This window comes from Heloderma suspectum, chromosome 5 (genome assembly GCF_057233095.1).
Source record: "Heloderma suspectum isolate Gila_16-S chromosome 5, 16-S_ref, whole genome shotgun sequence".
NCBI classification, from domain to species: domain Eukaryota; kingdom Metazoa; phylum Chordata; class Lepidosauria; order Squamata; family Helodermatidae; genus Heloderma; species Heloderma suspectum.
In genome coordinates, this window is record NC_139462.1 from 162098398 (window position 1) to 162116413 (window position 18016).

Genomic DNA, 18016 nt, shown 5'->3' on the forward strand with positions numbered 1-18016 from the left:
AATAACCGGACTGAGAAAGTAGTAAATATATGGTACTACAAGCTAAAGTATGCTTAAGCAGACATTGCTTTAACAAAGCAAAACTGAAGATGGGACTACAAAATATGACTACTAAAACACTATTAGTAGTCTTGAATGCTATTGCATTCATGTCCTGTTGTGGGCTTTCCACAGGCATCTGTATGATCACTGTGTAAACAGAATGCCAGACTAGATAAATCTTTGGTCTGATTCAACATGGATCTTCTTATTTTCTTAATCATATATGAGTACAATGCACAGTCGAATGGGAAGCAATTTACTCTTTGTAGTGTAAAAACAATCTATAATCCTTATTCAAGCCCTGAGATACTAAAATCTATTAATGAATTCTGTAGATTCACACAGCAACTATCCTGTGAAATTGCTCTGTTTAAGTGCAGCAACTGTAAAGCCAGAGACTGAATAAAGGAGCCTGAGAGCTTGACCAGATGACAGTTTCCCCAGGCTAGTTCTGCACTGCACTGAAAAAACAGAAGAGGGCAGGGAGAAGAGAAATGTAGTACACATTAAGCAACGCACTGGGTAACTTTTTTAACTTTGTTAGTACACCAAAGTCTCTAGAAATTTGGATTCACACACAGATCAGCCCAGTTCCCATGGAGTTCTGTGGGTATCAGGTGTGCAAAATCAGAACACCTTGGAATATCCTCTGCCTGAAAGCACTTTAAAATGCATGCCCACTCTATATTCCATTGTTTAGCAGAGGTGGGCACCCTGTGGCCCTCCAGATGTTCATAGAATCATAGAATCATAGAATAGTAGGGTTGGAAGGGGCCTACAAGGCCATCGAGTCCAACCCCCTGCTCAATGCAGGAATCCAAGTCAGAGCATCCCTGACAAATGGCTGTCCAGCCTCGTCTTGAAGGCCTCCAGTGTGGGAGAGCCCACCACCTCCCCAGGTAATTGGTTCCATTGCCGTATTGCTCTGACACTCAGGAAGTTTTTCCTGATGTTCAGTCGGAATCTGGCTTCCTGTAACTTGAGCCCATTATTCCGTGTCCTGCACTCTGGGATGATCAAGAAGAGATCCTGGCCTTCTTCTCTGTGACAACCTTTCAAGTACTTGAAGAGTGCTATCATATCTCCCCTCAGTCTTCTCTTCTCAAGGCTAAACATGCCCAGTTCTTTCAGTCTCTCTTCATAGGGCTTTGTTTCCAGTCCCCTGATCATCTTTGTTGCCCTCCTTTGAACCCTCTCCAGCTTGTCTGCATCCTTCTTAAAGTGTGGTGCCCAGAACTGGACACAGTACTCCAGATGAGGCCTAACCAGTGCTGAGTAGAGGGGAACTAGTACTTCCCGGGATTTGGAAGCAATGCTTCTATGAATTGCAGGGAGCTGTTGATGGACTGCAACTCTTATCAGCCCTAGACAGCATAGCCCATGGTGAGGGATGATGGGAGCTGTAGTCCAACAACATCTGGAGGACCAAACGTTGCCCACTCCTGGTTTAATGCAACCTTGTAAATAAGTCCATAAAAGTACTAGGCTGCAGAGGTTTTTTTATTAAGCTTCTGAGGGCTGGCAAAGAGAGGTGAAGAACTCCACCCCTCCTGCAGCAGCACACTGCATTTCTATGATGGGTGAAGTGGCACTTGCCTGCATGCAATTCCTTCCTGCCGAGGCTACCAGGCTAGGGTTTAAATATCCCATCTATCCTCTGAGCTGCTCAAGGCAGCAAATGTGGTTCTCACCCAGTTCTATTTTAACAACGCTGAGAAGTAGGCTAAGGTAAGAAATAGTGAACGTTCCCAAAATCACCTACTGAGTTTTTACAGCTGAGAGGGGGTTTGAAGCTAGGTCTCCCCAGTTGTAGTCTGACATTCTTAAGTACTACACCATTCATTGGCCTGGTTCACACATAATGCTAATTCATGGTATGGGTTGCTGAACCCAGAAAGTGAACCCATGGTTTGTTGTTAGGTTGTTTAAACCATAGGTTGTCATTACATGTGAACCCAGAACTGTGGGTTGTTCATGAGTTGTTTTGCCAGGCTACAGAGGGGTAAAACAAACCTGTCCTCTCTACATGCCAGTACTATAACATTATAAAGGCATTTGGTATACAGGGAGGAAGCAAGTGACAACGGAAGGAAACACACAACCCAGGGATTAAGAAAAAAAACATGGTTTGTTCCATTACCTGTCAGACAAGCATGGGTAGGGCAACAAACTATGGGTTAAATAAATCGTAAGTTAGCATTATGTGCGAAACAGGCCATTATATGATACAGGGCCATCGTGGCTGGCTAACTGAAAGCACTGAAGACCATTGTTGGTCACTGATGGCCTATGTCTGGGGTTCAGAAACACTGGCCCTCCTAGGGGCCTAATCTGGCCCTCCTGATTCCCAAATGGCAATGCCCCCCCTGCAATCATTTAGTAGTTTCCCAGCCTTTGTGCAGTCCCCTGCCCCCCATCTAATAGGTTGAAATGCCTCTCCTAAGGCTTAGTTACTGGCAGTAACGTTAAGCTAAAATATGCTGGCATTTTTGGCCTCACCTCTTTTGCCTTCAACTCCACCCACCACTGTAACGTGGCCTCCAAACGCTTCTCTGAAATGGAATTTGGCCTTGGGCTGAAAGAGGTTCTGCACCCCCATTTATGTGATGTTAGGCATGTCCAAGTTGACCAACTAACATAATGGCATGGAGGATAGCATGCTTTTATGCCTCTTCACCTAAGACTGCACCTTTAATACACGCAGTTCCTCTGGCAAAGGACTATTTATGGATTGAAACCATGTTGGGTGTTGTTTATTAAATAATGTATTTATTCTTCCTTTCAGAGTTCTCTCACATTGCTATTTATTCTATACAGACATGAAACAGAATATTTATACTATTTGCTGAAATAGGCAGAATGACCAGTTAACATTTCTTTCTAGGTTGTTTTAAAGAATTCACATACATATTACAGATCACTATAATGCTTTAATCCTTGAGTTCCCACATCCCGTGACAAATCCTCAACTTCTCTTCTATGATCAGAAACTATGCTTCAAAATAACTCTATCAGGATATTTGCTGGACCTGCAAGATCATTTAACATTAGATCTACTCAAACTAATTAATTAAGGCCGCAATCCCATGGGGACAGGCAGCCGCCTCCGAAATTGGAAGTGATCACCTATCCAATGCAGGGCAGGAGACACACGGAGGGGGATCATCCCCTCCGCGCTTCTTCTGCCCTGCATTTGCAACTAGACAGCCGATTTCGGCTGTCTAGTTGCAGAAAGGCGGAGCAGAGCAGGAGGCTGCCACATAGGATGTGTCGTGTAGGCATTTCCGCCCGGAACACCCTAGAACGCCCCCCAGGGCACCCCGTTTCGGCTGCTCCACGCTCCTCTTCCGAGCTCAGCACGCGGGGCTGTTCTGTGCTAACTGTGAGGCAGCACAGAAGGGGGAAAGGTCGGTTCCCAAAAACCCACATATCCTATGGTCGCTGACTAGCAGCCATAGGATTGCTCCCTCCAAAGTCTTTAGGAACTACCAATTCAGCAAAATGAGATGATACAATATCATGTCACAATTCAGAGGTGACAGCAAAGTTCTTTGGAATGCTATTGTGGGTTAATTTATCTGTGATCAAGTTACAGTGGGATGGATTCCGCTAAGGCAATACTTATATTCTCTCTATATTATGGATTATGCCTCCCTATGTTATGGATGCAGGAACAACATAACTTAACAGGAATAATTCAGCAGAGGGTAACACAACAGAATATATTGCAAAAGTAGGCAAATACAGCTTTGTCAAAAAGTGATCCATGAAATCCTATATATATCGACTCAGAGGTAAGCCCCATTGAGTTCAATGGTACTTACCCTCAGGTAAATGTATACAGAATTGCAATCATTGTGTATTTTAGATAAAAGACAGTAAGATAGCAAACAGGTGAACAAAATACTGTTATAAGGAGTTATTCACTTACTCCTTCCCACCCAGCTCACATCCTGATTGGTAGAATAGTAGTCAGTTAATCCCATAGGATTGCGCTCTTAGATCATTTTTACAATCCATACCCAAAGGATGGGATTCCCACCTTTTGTTGGATACCGAAGAACCCCAAGGGAAAACAATTCAAGAATGTTAAGAAGTGCTACATAATACAAAGAGTTGTTTTAAGATCACAGTGACAAACTTCTGCATTTCTCCAAGATGTAGGTTACTAGTAAAATGTCGGTTTAGAGATCAAAATCTGAATACTGCCCTAGCATTGTAAACATAGGATTATATGTTCTTATGAAAAGCATTGCTTTCTACTACAAACATACTTCGGTTACTGAAGCATTTCCAATACTATTAAACACCACCAATTTAAGAACTAGGGAAATAAGCTACATTGTAGCACCTTTTATCATGTCTATTCATGTTTACTACGCAAACATCTAGTGGTAAGAGTGATAATAAGGAGATTCACCATTCCGAATATATGCAGTCTTTTACTTTATCCTTTAGGAATTAAGTGTAGCTAATGGCAATAATAATGGCACGCTCCGGGAGAGAGCGGAGGACGGGGAGGCCTGGCTTTTTATGGTCCATGGGGTCACGAAGAGTCGGACATGACTTAACGACTGAACAACAAAAGGCAATATAAAGACCTGGCATTACAAGTATTTGTTCATGCCCTCCAAACTGTGAGAGCAACTTCATAGCCTTAGCATGTGAAGTAAAAGCCTTGACTGGTTTATGCTACCAGTCAACGCTCCACAGTGACATTCAATACTACACAAGGGTGCGACTAGGCTACAACTCTTGTCCAGTGAAATTTCTTTTCCCCACGGTACTCATCTTTATGTACGTATGTGGTTCCTCTTCCAGCAAGTGCAGGCTCCGATTTGTTTAAACCGCGCCCATGCCGAATTTGAACAATTGCACCCATACCTTTGATAGCATGCTGAATAAGGAGGTCAGTGTGTTTATTATGCTTTTATCTTGCCCTTGTCCAACAATCTCAGGGCAACATGATTCCAACCCTCCATCCTTTTCTTCACCACTACGCTGTGAGGTAGGTTACTCTGAGAGTTAGCAACTGGTCTAATGCCACTCAGAGAACTTCTTGGCTAATTGAGTATTTAGCCCCAAGTCTTTCCAGTCCAGCCAGCCTTCTACCCAATACAACACACTTCTGAGGTAGCCCTGTTCCAGAACCAGGAAACAGTACTGCTAACACAGTGTTAAGTACATTTAAGTGCTGCTAACTCAATGGTTCTCAAACTTTTCACAGTCCACTTGAAAACTGCCGAGTGTCTCAGTGGACAACTTAATCAAATCACATATATAACTCATATTTGAATTTTAAAGAAATCTTTGGTGCCAGCACCATTGTCAACAACAGTGCCATGTTATGAAAACCATGGGTCCTATGACAGGGCACTGAGAAGGCCCCTTTAGCTGGTAAATATTTAGGGAAAAATTAGTAGACTGCCGTAGTGCTATATTATGAAAATCACAGGCCCTAGGCCAGAGCCCTGTTAGCCTGTTTGATAGTCTTGCCCTGGTCAAAAGGGTATCAGTCTCCATTGTTGGAAAAAATAAATGAACTACGGGGTCAAATACAAAGATTCTCAGCTGTTCCGCAACCTTTCTTTCTCCCCATGAATCACAGTTGGAGAACAGTAATTAGCAAGGTACCTACAGTAAATGGGTACCCAGATGCAATGGTGGAGGCTTTTGTCCTGGCCCATTGTGGGAAGCTCTGTACTATTTTAAATTACAAGTTTTGTTCAGTTAACCTGAGCATTTGGGGATATATATATATAGCCTAGAAGTAGAATGCTAAACAGTAACAGCTCACAGGGTGCAGCGTAGGCACTACTACCTGATCATCCAATAAACATGCTCCAAGACCTGGCATTTCTCAATGTGTGGACTGCAATTGAGAAATATGCCATTCATGTAGTTTAACATGCTATCCATATATCCCTACCAAGACGTTAGGATAGCCTTCCCCAACCTGGTGCCCTCCAGGTGTTTTGGACTACAACACCCAGTATAGCTAGCTTGGGGATGTTGGGAGTTGTAGCCCTACACATCTGGAGGGCACCAGGTCAGGGAAGGCTGCGTTAGGGTACGTCAGCACACTACATATTCGCACCTTTAGGGACACCAAGTGGTACCACACCAGGATTTGTTGAGGGCATCGTTCCCTGTATTTGACACGCGAAGATGGCGTTTCATTAGTGTATCTTCCTACGAGAATGGGGTCTTGTAAAGCGGGCGCAGTCCGTCCAGTAGCCTGGCCACCGATTCACCAGTTTCAACCAACCCTTCATCAGTCCCTTGTGCCTTTAAACTTCAAATCCTCAGCAGAACACTAGGACCCGGCTGGGGATGGGGCGGGGGGGGGGGGGCGGGAAGCATAATAGTTCCCCCGTGAACTGACACTGGCTTCACCTTGCAGGAAACCCCGCTGGACACAAGCCACCCCAAGACCCACCATGCTCGACTGCCGGCTTCCGGGCTCAGTCGTCCTCCCACCCACACACGCCACTTCCCCACCTGCCTGCCTGCCGACTCCTTGCGTTTTCTCGGCCGCAAAGAAGGCAACGGCGGCCGGCCGGCCCGCCCAATCTGGCTAGCTTCGCGCCGCCTCCGGACGCCCACCTGCCTCTCTTGCCAGCGCGAGCTCAGCATCCCCGCCCCCCGCCCCGCCGGGGTCTCAACGGTCCGTGCCGCCCGGGCTCCCCTCCCGTCAACGTACCCAGGCTGGAGGTGAAGCAACACGCTTGCCGCTCCGGCCGCCGCTCGCCTCCCGGGCCGACCTTCCACCGCCCAGCACAACGTTCCATCCGGCCCGCCAGCCGCACGCGACGCCCCGGCGCTCCTCGCCCAGGGAGGCGGCTACGGCCCGACTCTCCGCTTTCGCCGCCCCCCCATTCGCGCCCTGAGGGAGGCGGAGAACCCGGGAAGAGAGCGACGCGACGCGACGCCAAGCGCGGCCCCGCCCGCCTGCTCCCTCAGAACCGGAACGCCTCCCTCCCACGGAGGGGGAGCGCCGCCGCGAAGGGAGGAGGCGTGTCCGTCCCTCCTGCCGCAACGGCGCTCTGGCTGCTTCAGGCGGCGTCAGCGTGCTTGAAGTGGTTCAGGGGCCTATTGGTTATTGGGCGGGGGGCGGGGCTTGAGTCGGTCCGAGTCCCCGCCCCTTCCACACCACACCCTTTCCTGACCTAAATAGAGAACGCTTCAGGGTTCCTAAACATGTTAAGGCTGCAATCCTATGTACACTTTCCTGGGAGTACGCTCCATTGAATACCATGGGACTTAGGTCTGAGTGGGCATGCACAGGATTACACTGTAAGGCTGCAATGTTATACCTATTTACCTGGGAGTAAGCCCTGTTCAACTCAGTGGCGCTTCTGAGTAGGTATGTATGCATTACTACTACTACTACTGCTTAAAACATTTCTTGGCTGCCTTTCAGGGCAGAAGCCTTCCCAAGGAGACTTACAGCAACAAAATACATATCTAATAAATATATGTATAGGATTGCCCTGTAATTTAGTAACTGTCACGCATTTCAACTGAAATTACTACCAAGGAAGTGTGCCTAAGATTGCAAGAGTAATATGTGAAGAGCTGGGGATGAGCGATTGATACTACCCTTAATATGTGTTAGCAAAAGCACCCTTATTATGCATTCTCTGCATCCAGAGAGTCTCTTTATGTTAAGTTATTCAGCAATGTTTCTAGACCACTACTGATTTAAAAAAAAAATCATATGGACTTGAACAAAAATAAACCCCGCTAAAATCATACAGTAAAAGCAAACTCAAAAGGTTCACAGGAAAACAGCACAGGAAATGTATAAAAAAAAAGAGGATGCGTCTGTCAGCACCATAGCTCCAGTGGATGCTGGTGGCTCTGGTTTCACTGGGGCTGTGAATCCACTCTGAGTTTCAGTCAGAACTCTAATGGAGTTATACAAGGTGCTGAACCCATTTGGGGATTAGGGTTCAGCACCTTGGACTGTTTCTTCAGAGTTCTGGCTGGTTCTGACTGAAACCCAGAGCAGATTAATAGCCCCACTGGAAACTGAGCCACCAGCCTCCACCGCTTGAAACCCAGACACCTGAAACTTGGCAGACATACTAAGGTTACTCTAGGGGCGCGCGTGTGTGTTTCAAGCCTGCAGTACCAACTTCCAATTACTAGGTGGTGGACTTCCCATAGCTTTGCAGTTGAGACAGTTTAAAAAGGGGGGGGATACTCCAAGGGGCAGACTTCGTTTGCTGCACCCTTGTTCCCTACTGTGGGGTACTCCAGCCCCCTCAGGGAAAAAGAGTGGGCAGACCCTTCCCTCAGGTGCAAGCAGGCATGGCTCCACTCAGACAGGGCGAGTCCATCTCTGACAGATGGGTAATGTTCCTTGAAGGCATCACTGTATCAAACTAAGGACTATTCCAACCCTCATGGCAGCTAAGTTAGTCTTCCATATGATGGAATTCAAAGCAGGGCCTCATCATCAGAAGTTCTTAAGCAGCAGGCAGGCAGGGAGGGCTTCAGCTGTTTAAGGCTTTAAGGGTAACCACTACCCAGAGTTGAGACTACAAGCAAAGTGGCAGCCAGTGCAGATGTTTAAATACAGATGAATATTGATCCACATATCTTAAGAGGAGGACTGATACATTTTACGCTAGCTGAAGTTTCTGGAGCATTTTCAAAGGCACCCCCAAACACAGCACATTACAATAGTCTAATCTGGAGTTTCCCAAAAGCAAGCTTCACAGCTGGTGTATCAGCCAAAGTGATAAACGGCACTCTGGGCCACAGCTGCCACCTGAGAATCTTGGAGCATTGCTGGGACAAGCAGCCCCCCAAGCCATGAATCTGATCCTTACAGAGAAGTGTGATCCCATCCAGAACAGGCATATTTCCAGTCAGGGGTCCACTGAGTCCCTTACCATCACCAATCCGTCTTAGCCAGACTGAGCTTTAGTTTATTCACCCTAATGCAGTCCCCCACCCACTGCAGACATGTATTCAAGGACCAGACTGCTTCACATTGGTTTAATGAAAACAAGGAAAAGAGCTGGGTGTCCTCAGGGTATTGCTGCTGAATACTATACCCATTAACAACCTCTTCCAGCAGTTTAATGCAGCTGCTGGAACGTTAACCCCCAGAACTATAGCAAAGTGCATGTTCCATTACAAATAGATTTATAAGTGGATACGTGGTCTTTGGTTGCCATCTACAAGTCATGCATGCAAGCCACCTTTGGGCTGCAATCCTATAACATACTTGGATGCAATGGGACACATCTTTAAGTAAACAATTATTTTTTAAAAAGAATGCCATCAATCAGGAGTTAACAAAGCACAGAAGTATATTCGCAGCAAATTCATTCATAATATGGTGGGACGTTATATAAAGGTAAAGGTGTCCCCAACCAGTCGTGTCCGACCCTAGGGTGTGGTGCTCATCTGCGTTTCTAAGCCGAAGAGCCAGCGCTGTCTGAAGATGCTTCCGTGGTCATGTGGCCAGCATGACTGAACACCGCGGTGCACGGAACGCTGTTACCTTTCCCGCCGAGGCGGTACATATTTATCTACTTGCAATTTCTTGCTTTCGAACTGCTAGGTTGGCAGAAGCTGAGAACCTAGGGCACATATGGCCATCATATGCATATGTGCACATTCTCCATAAGTATACATTTCCATATTTTGAACTGGTTGCTGACATATACTGAATTTATACCCAATGGTGTTTTGTTGATGATATGAGAGGTCTTTCTGCACTGGAACCATCAACTATTTCATTTATTTGTGACACTTCCATACCGCTTAATATAATAACATCTCTAAGTAGTTCAACTATGCAAATATGTTATGATGTCTTACATTCTGAAAATGATTGCATTTGGGACAGCAAACAGGTAAGCACACACTGCGTTTCTCTATGGTAAAGACATGTTTATTACTCACAGCCTCCTCTGTTCACACCCATCCACAAGGAAGGCTACACTCCAGTGCACTCTTACCGGGAAGCAAGCACCTTTGGATTCAAGGAGGTTTACTTCCCAGAACAACAACAACAAAGATGCACAAGTTCGGACTGCTCCCTTGCAGTCCTATGCATGTACTTGGGAGTAGGCATAAGTGAACAATTGGACTTACTTCTGACTACACACACCCATGGGATCGGGCAGAAGCGCCACGAGCTCTCTGGATCTAGAAGCAGCACTTCCCTCTTCCAGAAAAGAACGGCATTGGAGGTGGGAAATTCCCCAGCCAGGCGCTTTCCTAGCCCTGAGCATCCCTCTCCATCCGTGACGTAAGAGCAGAGAATGAGTCACCCGGGGGGAAGGCGCGAGGACCCCTCGCCGACGCACCCTCCGAGGGAAGGGGGCGGTGGAAATCAGGTCGAGTGACGTAATTAGAAGGCGCCGTGAAGAGCGCGAGGTGGGCAGGTCTCTACGGCTTAGACTGGGCGCCTTTGATTGACGCTAGAGAAAGAGGCGCGGGGCGCTTAGGGTGGATTGAGTTTGCGTGAAAAGCCGATTATTATGGCGTTCGTGGTGCTGAGTGAAGCGGAGAAAGTGTACATCATGCACGGCGTCCAGGTAGCTGGCACGGGGGAGACGGGGCTGCTGAAGGGGATTTAAGGAGCTAGTTCTCCGGACTTCTGGATGGTGACGCTGGAGGCAGCGTTTAATCTTGCTCAGGGATTAGGCCTGGCACCTCGACTCAGTAGAGTACCCTTCCCCAAACTGGTGCCCCAACTCCCAGCATTCCTGAGCCTACTAACTGGGGCTCATGGGAGTTGACGTCCAAAACATCTGGAGGGCACCAAGTTGGGGAAGGCAGCAGTAGGGAGTGTACCTGATCATGTTGTTGTTAAGTCGTCTTTGACTATTCGTGACCGCATGGGCCATAGCACGCCAGGCCTTCCGGTCCTGCGCTTTCTCCCAGAGTGTGCTCAAGTTCATATTCATTGACTACGCTAATGCCGTTGATTGTGTGGATCACAACAAACTGTGGCAAATTCTGAAAGAGATGGGAGTACCAGACCACCTATCTAGCCATCTCATCCTCTGTCGTCCCCTTCTCCTTTTGCCTTCGGTCTTTCCCAGCATCAGGGTCTTTTCCAGGGAGTTTTCTCTTCGCATTAGTTGGCCAAAGTATTTGAGCTTCAGCTTCAGTATCTGTCCTTCCAATGAGCACTCAGGGTTGATTTTCTTGAGGATGGACTGATTTGACCTCCTTGCAGTCCAGGGGACTCGCAAGAGTCTTCTCCAGCACCACAGTTCGAAAGCATCAATTCTTCGGCGCTCAGGCTTCCTTACAGTCCAGCTCTCAAAGCCATTCGTTCCTACTGGGAAAACCATAGCTTTGATTATATGAACCTTTGTCGGCAAGGTGAGGTCTCTGCTTCTTACTATGCTGTCTAGGCTTGCCATAGCTTTCCTCCCAAGGAGCAAGCGTCTTTTAATTTCATGGCTACAGTCACCGTCTGCGGTGATCTTGGAGCCCAAGAAAATAACATCTGTCACTGCTTCTGTTTCTTCCCCTTCTATATGCCAGGAAGTGATGGGGCCAGATGCCATGATCTTTGTTTTTTTCATGTTGAGTTTCAAACCAGCTTTTGCACTTTCCACTTTCACCCTCAACAAGAGACTCTTTAGATCCTCTTTGCTTTTTGCCATTAGGGTGGTATTGTCTGCGTATCTGAGGTTGTTGATAATTCTCCCGGCAATCTTAATTCTGACCTGTGATTCATCCAACCTGGTGTTTCTCATGATATACTCTGCATATAAGTTAAATAAGCAGGGCGACAATATGCAGCCTTGTCGTACTCCTTTCCCAATTTGGAACCAATTGATTGTTCCATGTCCAGTTCTTACTGTTGCTTCTTGACCCTCGTACAGGTTTCTCAGGAGTCAGGTAAGGTGGTCTGGTACTCCCATCTCTTTCAGAATTTGCCACAGTTTGTTGTGATCCACACAATCAACGGCATTAGCGTAGTCAATAAAGCAGAAATAGACATTTTTCTGGAATTCTCTTGCTTTCTCCATGATCCAGCGAATGTTGGCAACTTGGTCTCTAGTTCCTCTGCCTCTTCGAAACCCAGCTTGTACTTCTGGTAGTTCTCGGTTCACATACTGCTGAAGCCTAGCTTGTAGGATTTTGAGCATCACCTTGCTGGCATGTAAAATGAGTGCAATTATACAGTAGTGTGAACACTCTTTGGCATTGCCCTTCTTTGAAATTGGAATGTAAACTGACTTTTTCCAGTCTTGTGGCCACTGTTGAGTGTTCCAAATGTGTTGGGATATTGAGTGCAGCACTTTAACAGCATCATCTGTTAGGATTTTAAATAGCTCAGCTGGAATACTGTCATCTCCGTTAGCTTTGTTGTTAGTAATGCTTCCTAAGGCCCACTTGACTTCACTCTCTAGGATGTCCGGCTCAAGTTCAGTGACTGCACTATGATGGCTATCAGGGACATTAAGATCTTTCCTGTATAGTTCTTCTGTGTATTCTTTCCACCTGTCCTTTATCTCATCTGCTTCTGTTAGGTCCCTGCCTTCTTTATCATGCCTATCTTTGCACAAAACGTTCCCTTGAGATCTCTGATTTTCTTGAAAAGATCTCTAGTCCTATTCTATTGTTTTCCTTGATTTCTTTGCATTGTTCATTTAAGAAGGCCTTCTTGTCTCTCCTTGCTATTCTCTGGAACTCTGCATTCAGTTGGATATATCTTCCCCTTTCTCCCTTGCTTTTTGCTTCCCTTCTTTCCTCAGCTACTTGTAAAGCCTCATCAGACAGCCACTTTGCTTTCTTGCATTTCTTTTTCTTTGGGATGGATTGAGTTGCTGCCTCCTGGACAGTGTTACGGTCCTCTGTCCATAGTTCCTCAGGCACTCTGATAGATTAGTCTATCAGGTCTAATCCCTTAAATCTATTCCTCACCTCCACTGTATATTTATAAGGGATATGATTTAGGTCATACCTGAATCTACGGAGGACAGATTCACACATGCTTACTTAGATCTTGATGACTGTACAGCATCACATGATGAGATTTGCTTTTGTGAGTGAGCTCTAACACAGCACACATAGAGCTTTGATATTGTCTAGTGTTGCTTCAGACACAGCAGTTCTCACAGAGTCTGTTCACACCTTGAGCTGCAATAGATGTAACCAGACCTGAGTAATGCCAGTCAGGCTCTCCACATAGGGATTAGGGAGGCAAGACTTCCAAGCAGGCTGATACACTAATATCTTAGCTTCTAGCAAGTGATTCCTGATAAAATTGCAGGGGTTGTTGATGGTGGTACATTGGGTTTTGGTGTTGCTGGTGTTGTGCTTTTCCCAGCTGGAGTTTCCAACAGCTCTTGTGGTTCTGTGTGATGGGTAAAAGTTCAACGGGTGAAACTTTCTCCATCCCTGTATATCTATGAAGGTAAAAATGTACCAGTTGAAGTTCTATACTGTTGTACAGTGTTAAAGAAACATGAGCCCTAAGTGGGGTGGGAGGTGGGAATGTTGCCTGCTCAGCTTGGCCTTTGTTGATAAGCTTTACAATGTCACCAAATGTTTTCATACTCAAAAGCAGTGCCGTTTGGGTGGAATAGTGACATCACAGATTACTTAATCTACTGCTCATCTAATTTTCCTTAAAATACTAATGTGCTTCAACCAGTACAAGTGAAGCATAGGAACTAGGCATTTTTAAAGGAGCTGAGCTATTGGTGTGGTCAGCCTTGATTAAGGCTTGGTTCAGATGGTCATCTTCTAAAATCTAAACCTTGTTTAGGGGACGGGAATGAGCCACAGCGGGCCTTGAGCTCACACATTCCCCACTCCTCCTCCTCCATGTGCAAGAGGAGGAGAGTACTTCAGAGCAAACTAGAGTTCCACATTACATATGAATTTGAGGAACTGTGCTGTGTTCTAACCAAAGTTAGTTAAAACCAACAGGAACAAACCATGGTTTGATATCCTGGTTTGTTAACTATTTGTTAGTTCCCTGAGTTTATATGTAATGTGGAACTCCTCCTCTTGCTCACAAGAGAGAGGAAGGGGAACATGGGAGCTTGAGGCTGAACACAGCTCATTTGTGATCATCCTAAACCAGGTTTGAGATTATTGTTTGAACTGCACTTAAGTAAGTCATGAGTGGGCTGAATGCAAAGGTAGGTTATGCAAAGAGGGAAACTTTTATTTAGCATTCGCTTATTTTATTTTATTTATTTATTTATTTATTTTCTTAATCGCCCATCTGGCTGGTCACCCGGCCATTCTGGGCGATATACAGCAATACAAACAGTTTGAAAACAATAAAATTCTACATTAAAGCATCATATTTCCAAAAATACCCTAACCCACCCCAAATGCCTGCCTGAACAACCACGTTTTTAATGCGTGGTGGAAGCTCAAGAGGGGGCATAGTGGAGTTCCCTAGAGAGGGAGTTCCACAGAGTGGGGCCACCACAAAGACGGCCCTCTCCCTCATCCTCACCAGCCTATCTGTCCTGGCTGATGGGACAGAGAGAAGGCCATCCAAGGCTGATCTTGTTAAGTGGCCTGACTGGTGTTGCTGGAGGCACTCCTTAAGATAGGCTGGGCCGGAACCATATAGGGTTTTAAAGGTCAAAACCAACACCTTGAATTTGGCCCGGAAAACAACTGGTAAACCAGTGCAACTTCTTTGGCACTGGGGTGATGTGATCATGCCGGCGGCTGCCTTTAATCAGGCGAGCTGCTGCGTTCTGTACCAGCTGCAGCTTCCGAACCGTCTTCAAGGGTAACCCCAAGTAGAGCGCATTACAGTAGTCTAGACGAGAGGAGACCAGGGCACGTATTACCGATAGGAGCAGATGGTTGGGAAAGTAGAGGCACAGCTGCTGTATCAGACGGAGTTGGTACAGCACTGTCCAGCTCAGAGCTGACACCTGAGCCTCCATGAACAGCTGGGAGTCTGAAATGATCCCCAGGCTGCGGACCTAGTCTTTCAAGGGTAGCCATACCCCATTCAGCGCCAGGTCAACTTCCCCCAACCTCCTCTTGTCTCCCACCAAAAGTACCTCAGTCTTGTCAGGGTTCAGCTTCAGCTTATTCCTCCCCATTTTTTTTTTTTAGGGGTGTTTTTACCCCACTCTTCTGCCGAAAAAGGCTCCCAGAGTGGCTTACAAAGATGAATATTAAGACAGTCCCCACCCTCAAGCTTACAATCTAAAAGACATGACACAAAAGGAAAAGGGATTGGGAGGAAGGAGGGGAAGGAAAGCAAATACACCAATGACTGATGTATAGGACCAGGTTGGTCTCCCCATCCAGCCACTTACTGTCTCCAGACATTTGGACAGGGATTCTACAGCCAACCTTGGTGAAGATTTAACCGAGAGGTAGAGCTGCGTGTCATCCACATATTGATGACACCGCACCCCAAACCTCCTGATGATAGCCCCCAGCGGCCTCACGTAGATGTTAAATAGCATCGGGGAGAGGATGGAACCCTGTGGCACCCCACAAGTGAGCGGCCATGGGTCTGAAACCTCCTCTCCCAGTGCTACTCTCTGGTACCTGCTGGAGAGGAAGGACCGGAACCACCGTAATACGGTGTCTCCAATGCCCAACCCCTCCAGGCGGTCCAGGAGGATACCGTGGTCAATGGTATCAAAAGCTTATATTAATCCACAGTCTCATAAATCAGTGGTCCCCAACCTTTTTGGGACCAGGGACTGGTCCGTGGAAGACAATTTTTCCATGGACTGGGGGGGGATAGGACCGGGCTGCAGTAGGGGTATGGGAACCCCCCTTACCTTGGGTCTGGGGGGGGGATCCGTCCCTCCCCCCCCCTTGGAATCCTCGCTGGCCCTGGACTCGCTGCGAAGCTGCCAGCTGGCTCTGGCCAGGGGAGGACTTCCGGCCGCTGGGATGCAAATGGCGTTGTGTCCCTGTTCTTTGCAGTAATAGGCTATTACTGCAAAGAACAGGCTCCAACCAGGGGTGGACTTCCAGCCGCTGGGATGCCATTTACATCCCTTTTCTTTGCAGAAATAGACTATTACTGCAAAGAACAGGGCCAGAGCCGGCGAGGATTCTGGGGCGGGGGGGAGGGATGGATCGCCTCCCCCTCCCCCCCACAGACCCAAGGTAAGAGGGTCATTCCCAGTCCCTAACAGGCCACAGACTGGTACTGGTCCGCGGCCCAGGGGTTGGGGACCCCTGTCATAAATAATAAATAATTATATACTTCTCTCAGTGAGATTTATCTTTGTAACAACATTGTGATGGGTATTTTAGGAGGATCTTCGAGTTGATGGCCGTGGCTGTGAAGACTATAGATGTACTGAAGTGGAAACAGACGTTGTATCTAATACAAGTGGGTCTGCTAGAGTAAAACTTGTAAGTACACTCACCAGGGACATTATGCATTGCTAGTTATGGTGTTTAGTTTTTTTTACTATCAAATGCTTCGCTTCATAGTGCCAGAAACTAGCTCTAGTCTGTCTAGGAATCCAGCCCTGGCTGAACTGCTGTGATGTCATAAAAAACAATGAAGATTCTGTTGGCACTTTTAAAGAATAACACATAAATTGTTATGTATCGTGGCATAAATTTTCATGGGCCAAAACCCACTTGGCCATATGCATGAAGTGTTGTCTTCAGTTGGCAGGGTGTGTGTGTGTGTGTGTGTGTGTGTTTATATCATATATACCTCAGAACAAATGTGGAGGATGATACTACAGAGTGAGGTCAAAAGCCCAGCAATGCAACAGAGAGGTGTGTCGCATTACTATGTAGGGCACAAATGGAAATTGGATCCAGTCAAAAGAGTTAAAAGGTTCGGTCCTGGTGGCCCATCACTCCTCCAACTGGTGCTGAATTGGCAAAGCAAGATCAGTAGTATATATAAACACTTAATAGTATTTAAGCAATTGAATGATAGCAGGTTATGTGAGTGAAGTGAAAGGTCAGTCTGAATGAGAAAAAGACACTGGCTTACGGGCTGTTTGCCATTGGAGGAAAGGGGGGGAGGGGCAGAGAGTTTGACCCACAGAATGGCTAAGAAGTGCGAAGCTGAGTGAGGAGCAGACTCAGAATGTATTAGAACCAAGATAACTGAAAGCAGGTTAGCTGAAGTGAGGGAGACAGAATAGCCATTGGTGTGGAATTGGGGACCGGAATGAAGGGTAGGTGGAGGCCTGCAGGAATGGAAGACTGAAGAAACAAGGCATGAGAAAAGCACGCTCCACCGGAGAAAAAGAGCCCACAAAAACATTTCACTCAGGACATGTACACAGGAGGAAGTCTGTTTGCTGCTGGCAAAAAGCTGCAGGAGGCAAAGACATAGGCTAGCTGGGTGGGCAGTGGGGCAGCTGATTGGGAAACTGAGATAAGGCCTAGGTCAGGGGTGGGCAACATGCGGGCTGCATGCTCCCACTCTGTCCTCTTCCACAGCAGCTACCGCCAAATTTCAGTGGCAAACCACTGTGGAGCCTTAAAAAGGACAGATTTAGGCTGCTATCCTATACAGACTTACTTGGGAGTACATCCTATTGAACTCAGTGAGGCTGACATCTAAGTAGACGTGTCTAGGATTGCACTATTAGGTTGTTTTCAAGCTAAAAGTATCCCTTTAAGGCTCCACAGTGGTTTGCCTCCAAATTTTGGTGGCAAACTGATGCTTTTTTTTTGCTGCTGCCATACCACTGAATTTTGATGGCAGGAGTACAGCTTGCCAGGGGGTCCGGGGAGTAGAAACAGCCCCTAACCCCCAAAGTTGCCCACCCTTGGTCTAGATGCAAGGGGAGTTGAGGGAGAGGGAGCCTTCCAGGAAGCTGTCTGAAGGACAAGGACAGAATAGGCAGATGGCTCAGAAGCAGGAGCCTGGAGAAAAGATTTAGCAGAGGGGGAAGGGGCTTGAGGAGAAGTAGTGTAGACAAGGGGTAAGTAAGGAAAATGAGTTGGGGGAAACCTCACTTGAAGTCTAGGGAGAGTCACATGATAGTAAGGAAGGGGATGG

At 46.8% G+C, this 18016-nt stretch overlaps 2 protein-coding genes across 9 annotated transcripts in view; one reads left to right on the forward strand and one right to left on the reverse strand.

Annotated features, from left to right (window-relative positions):
• ZDHHC3 (zDHHC palmitoyltransferase 3) overlaps positions 1 to 10426 on the reverse strand; it is a 55296-nt gene extending 44870 nt beyond the window's left edge. For 6 of the 8 annotated variants that reach the window (XM_084858107.1, XM_084858108.1, XM_084858110.1 and 3 more), the window contains exon 1: positions 6746 to 6995. The gene's annotated coding sequence lies outside the window, so the exon portion shown is untranslated. Of the gene's footprint in view, positions 1 to 6745; positions 6996 to 10158 lie in introns of those variants that run through there. The other 2 variants (XM_084858113.1, XM_084858111.1) reach the window with 2 other exon arrangements.
• A 43-nt stretch (positions 10427 to 10469) lies between these two features.
• EXOSC7 (exosome component 7) overlaps positions 10470 to 18016 on the forward strand; it is a 31978-nt gene continuing 24431 nt past the window's right edge. Inside the window, exons 1-2 of the mRNA XM_084858116.1 lie at positions 10470 to 10604; positions 16294 to 16395. Coding sequence (XP_084714242.1) covers positions 10548 to 10604; positions 16294 to 16395 — 159 coding nt within the window. The 5' untranslated portion in view covers positions 10470 to 10547. The remainder of the gene's footprint in view (positions 10605 to 16293; positions 16396 to 18016) is intronic.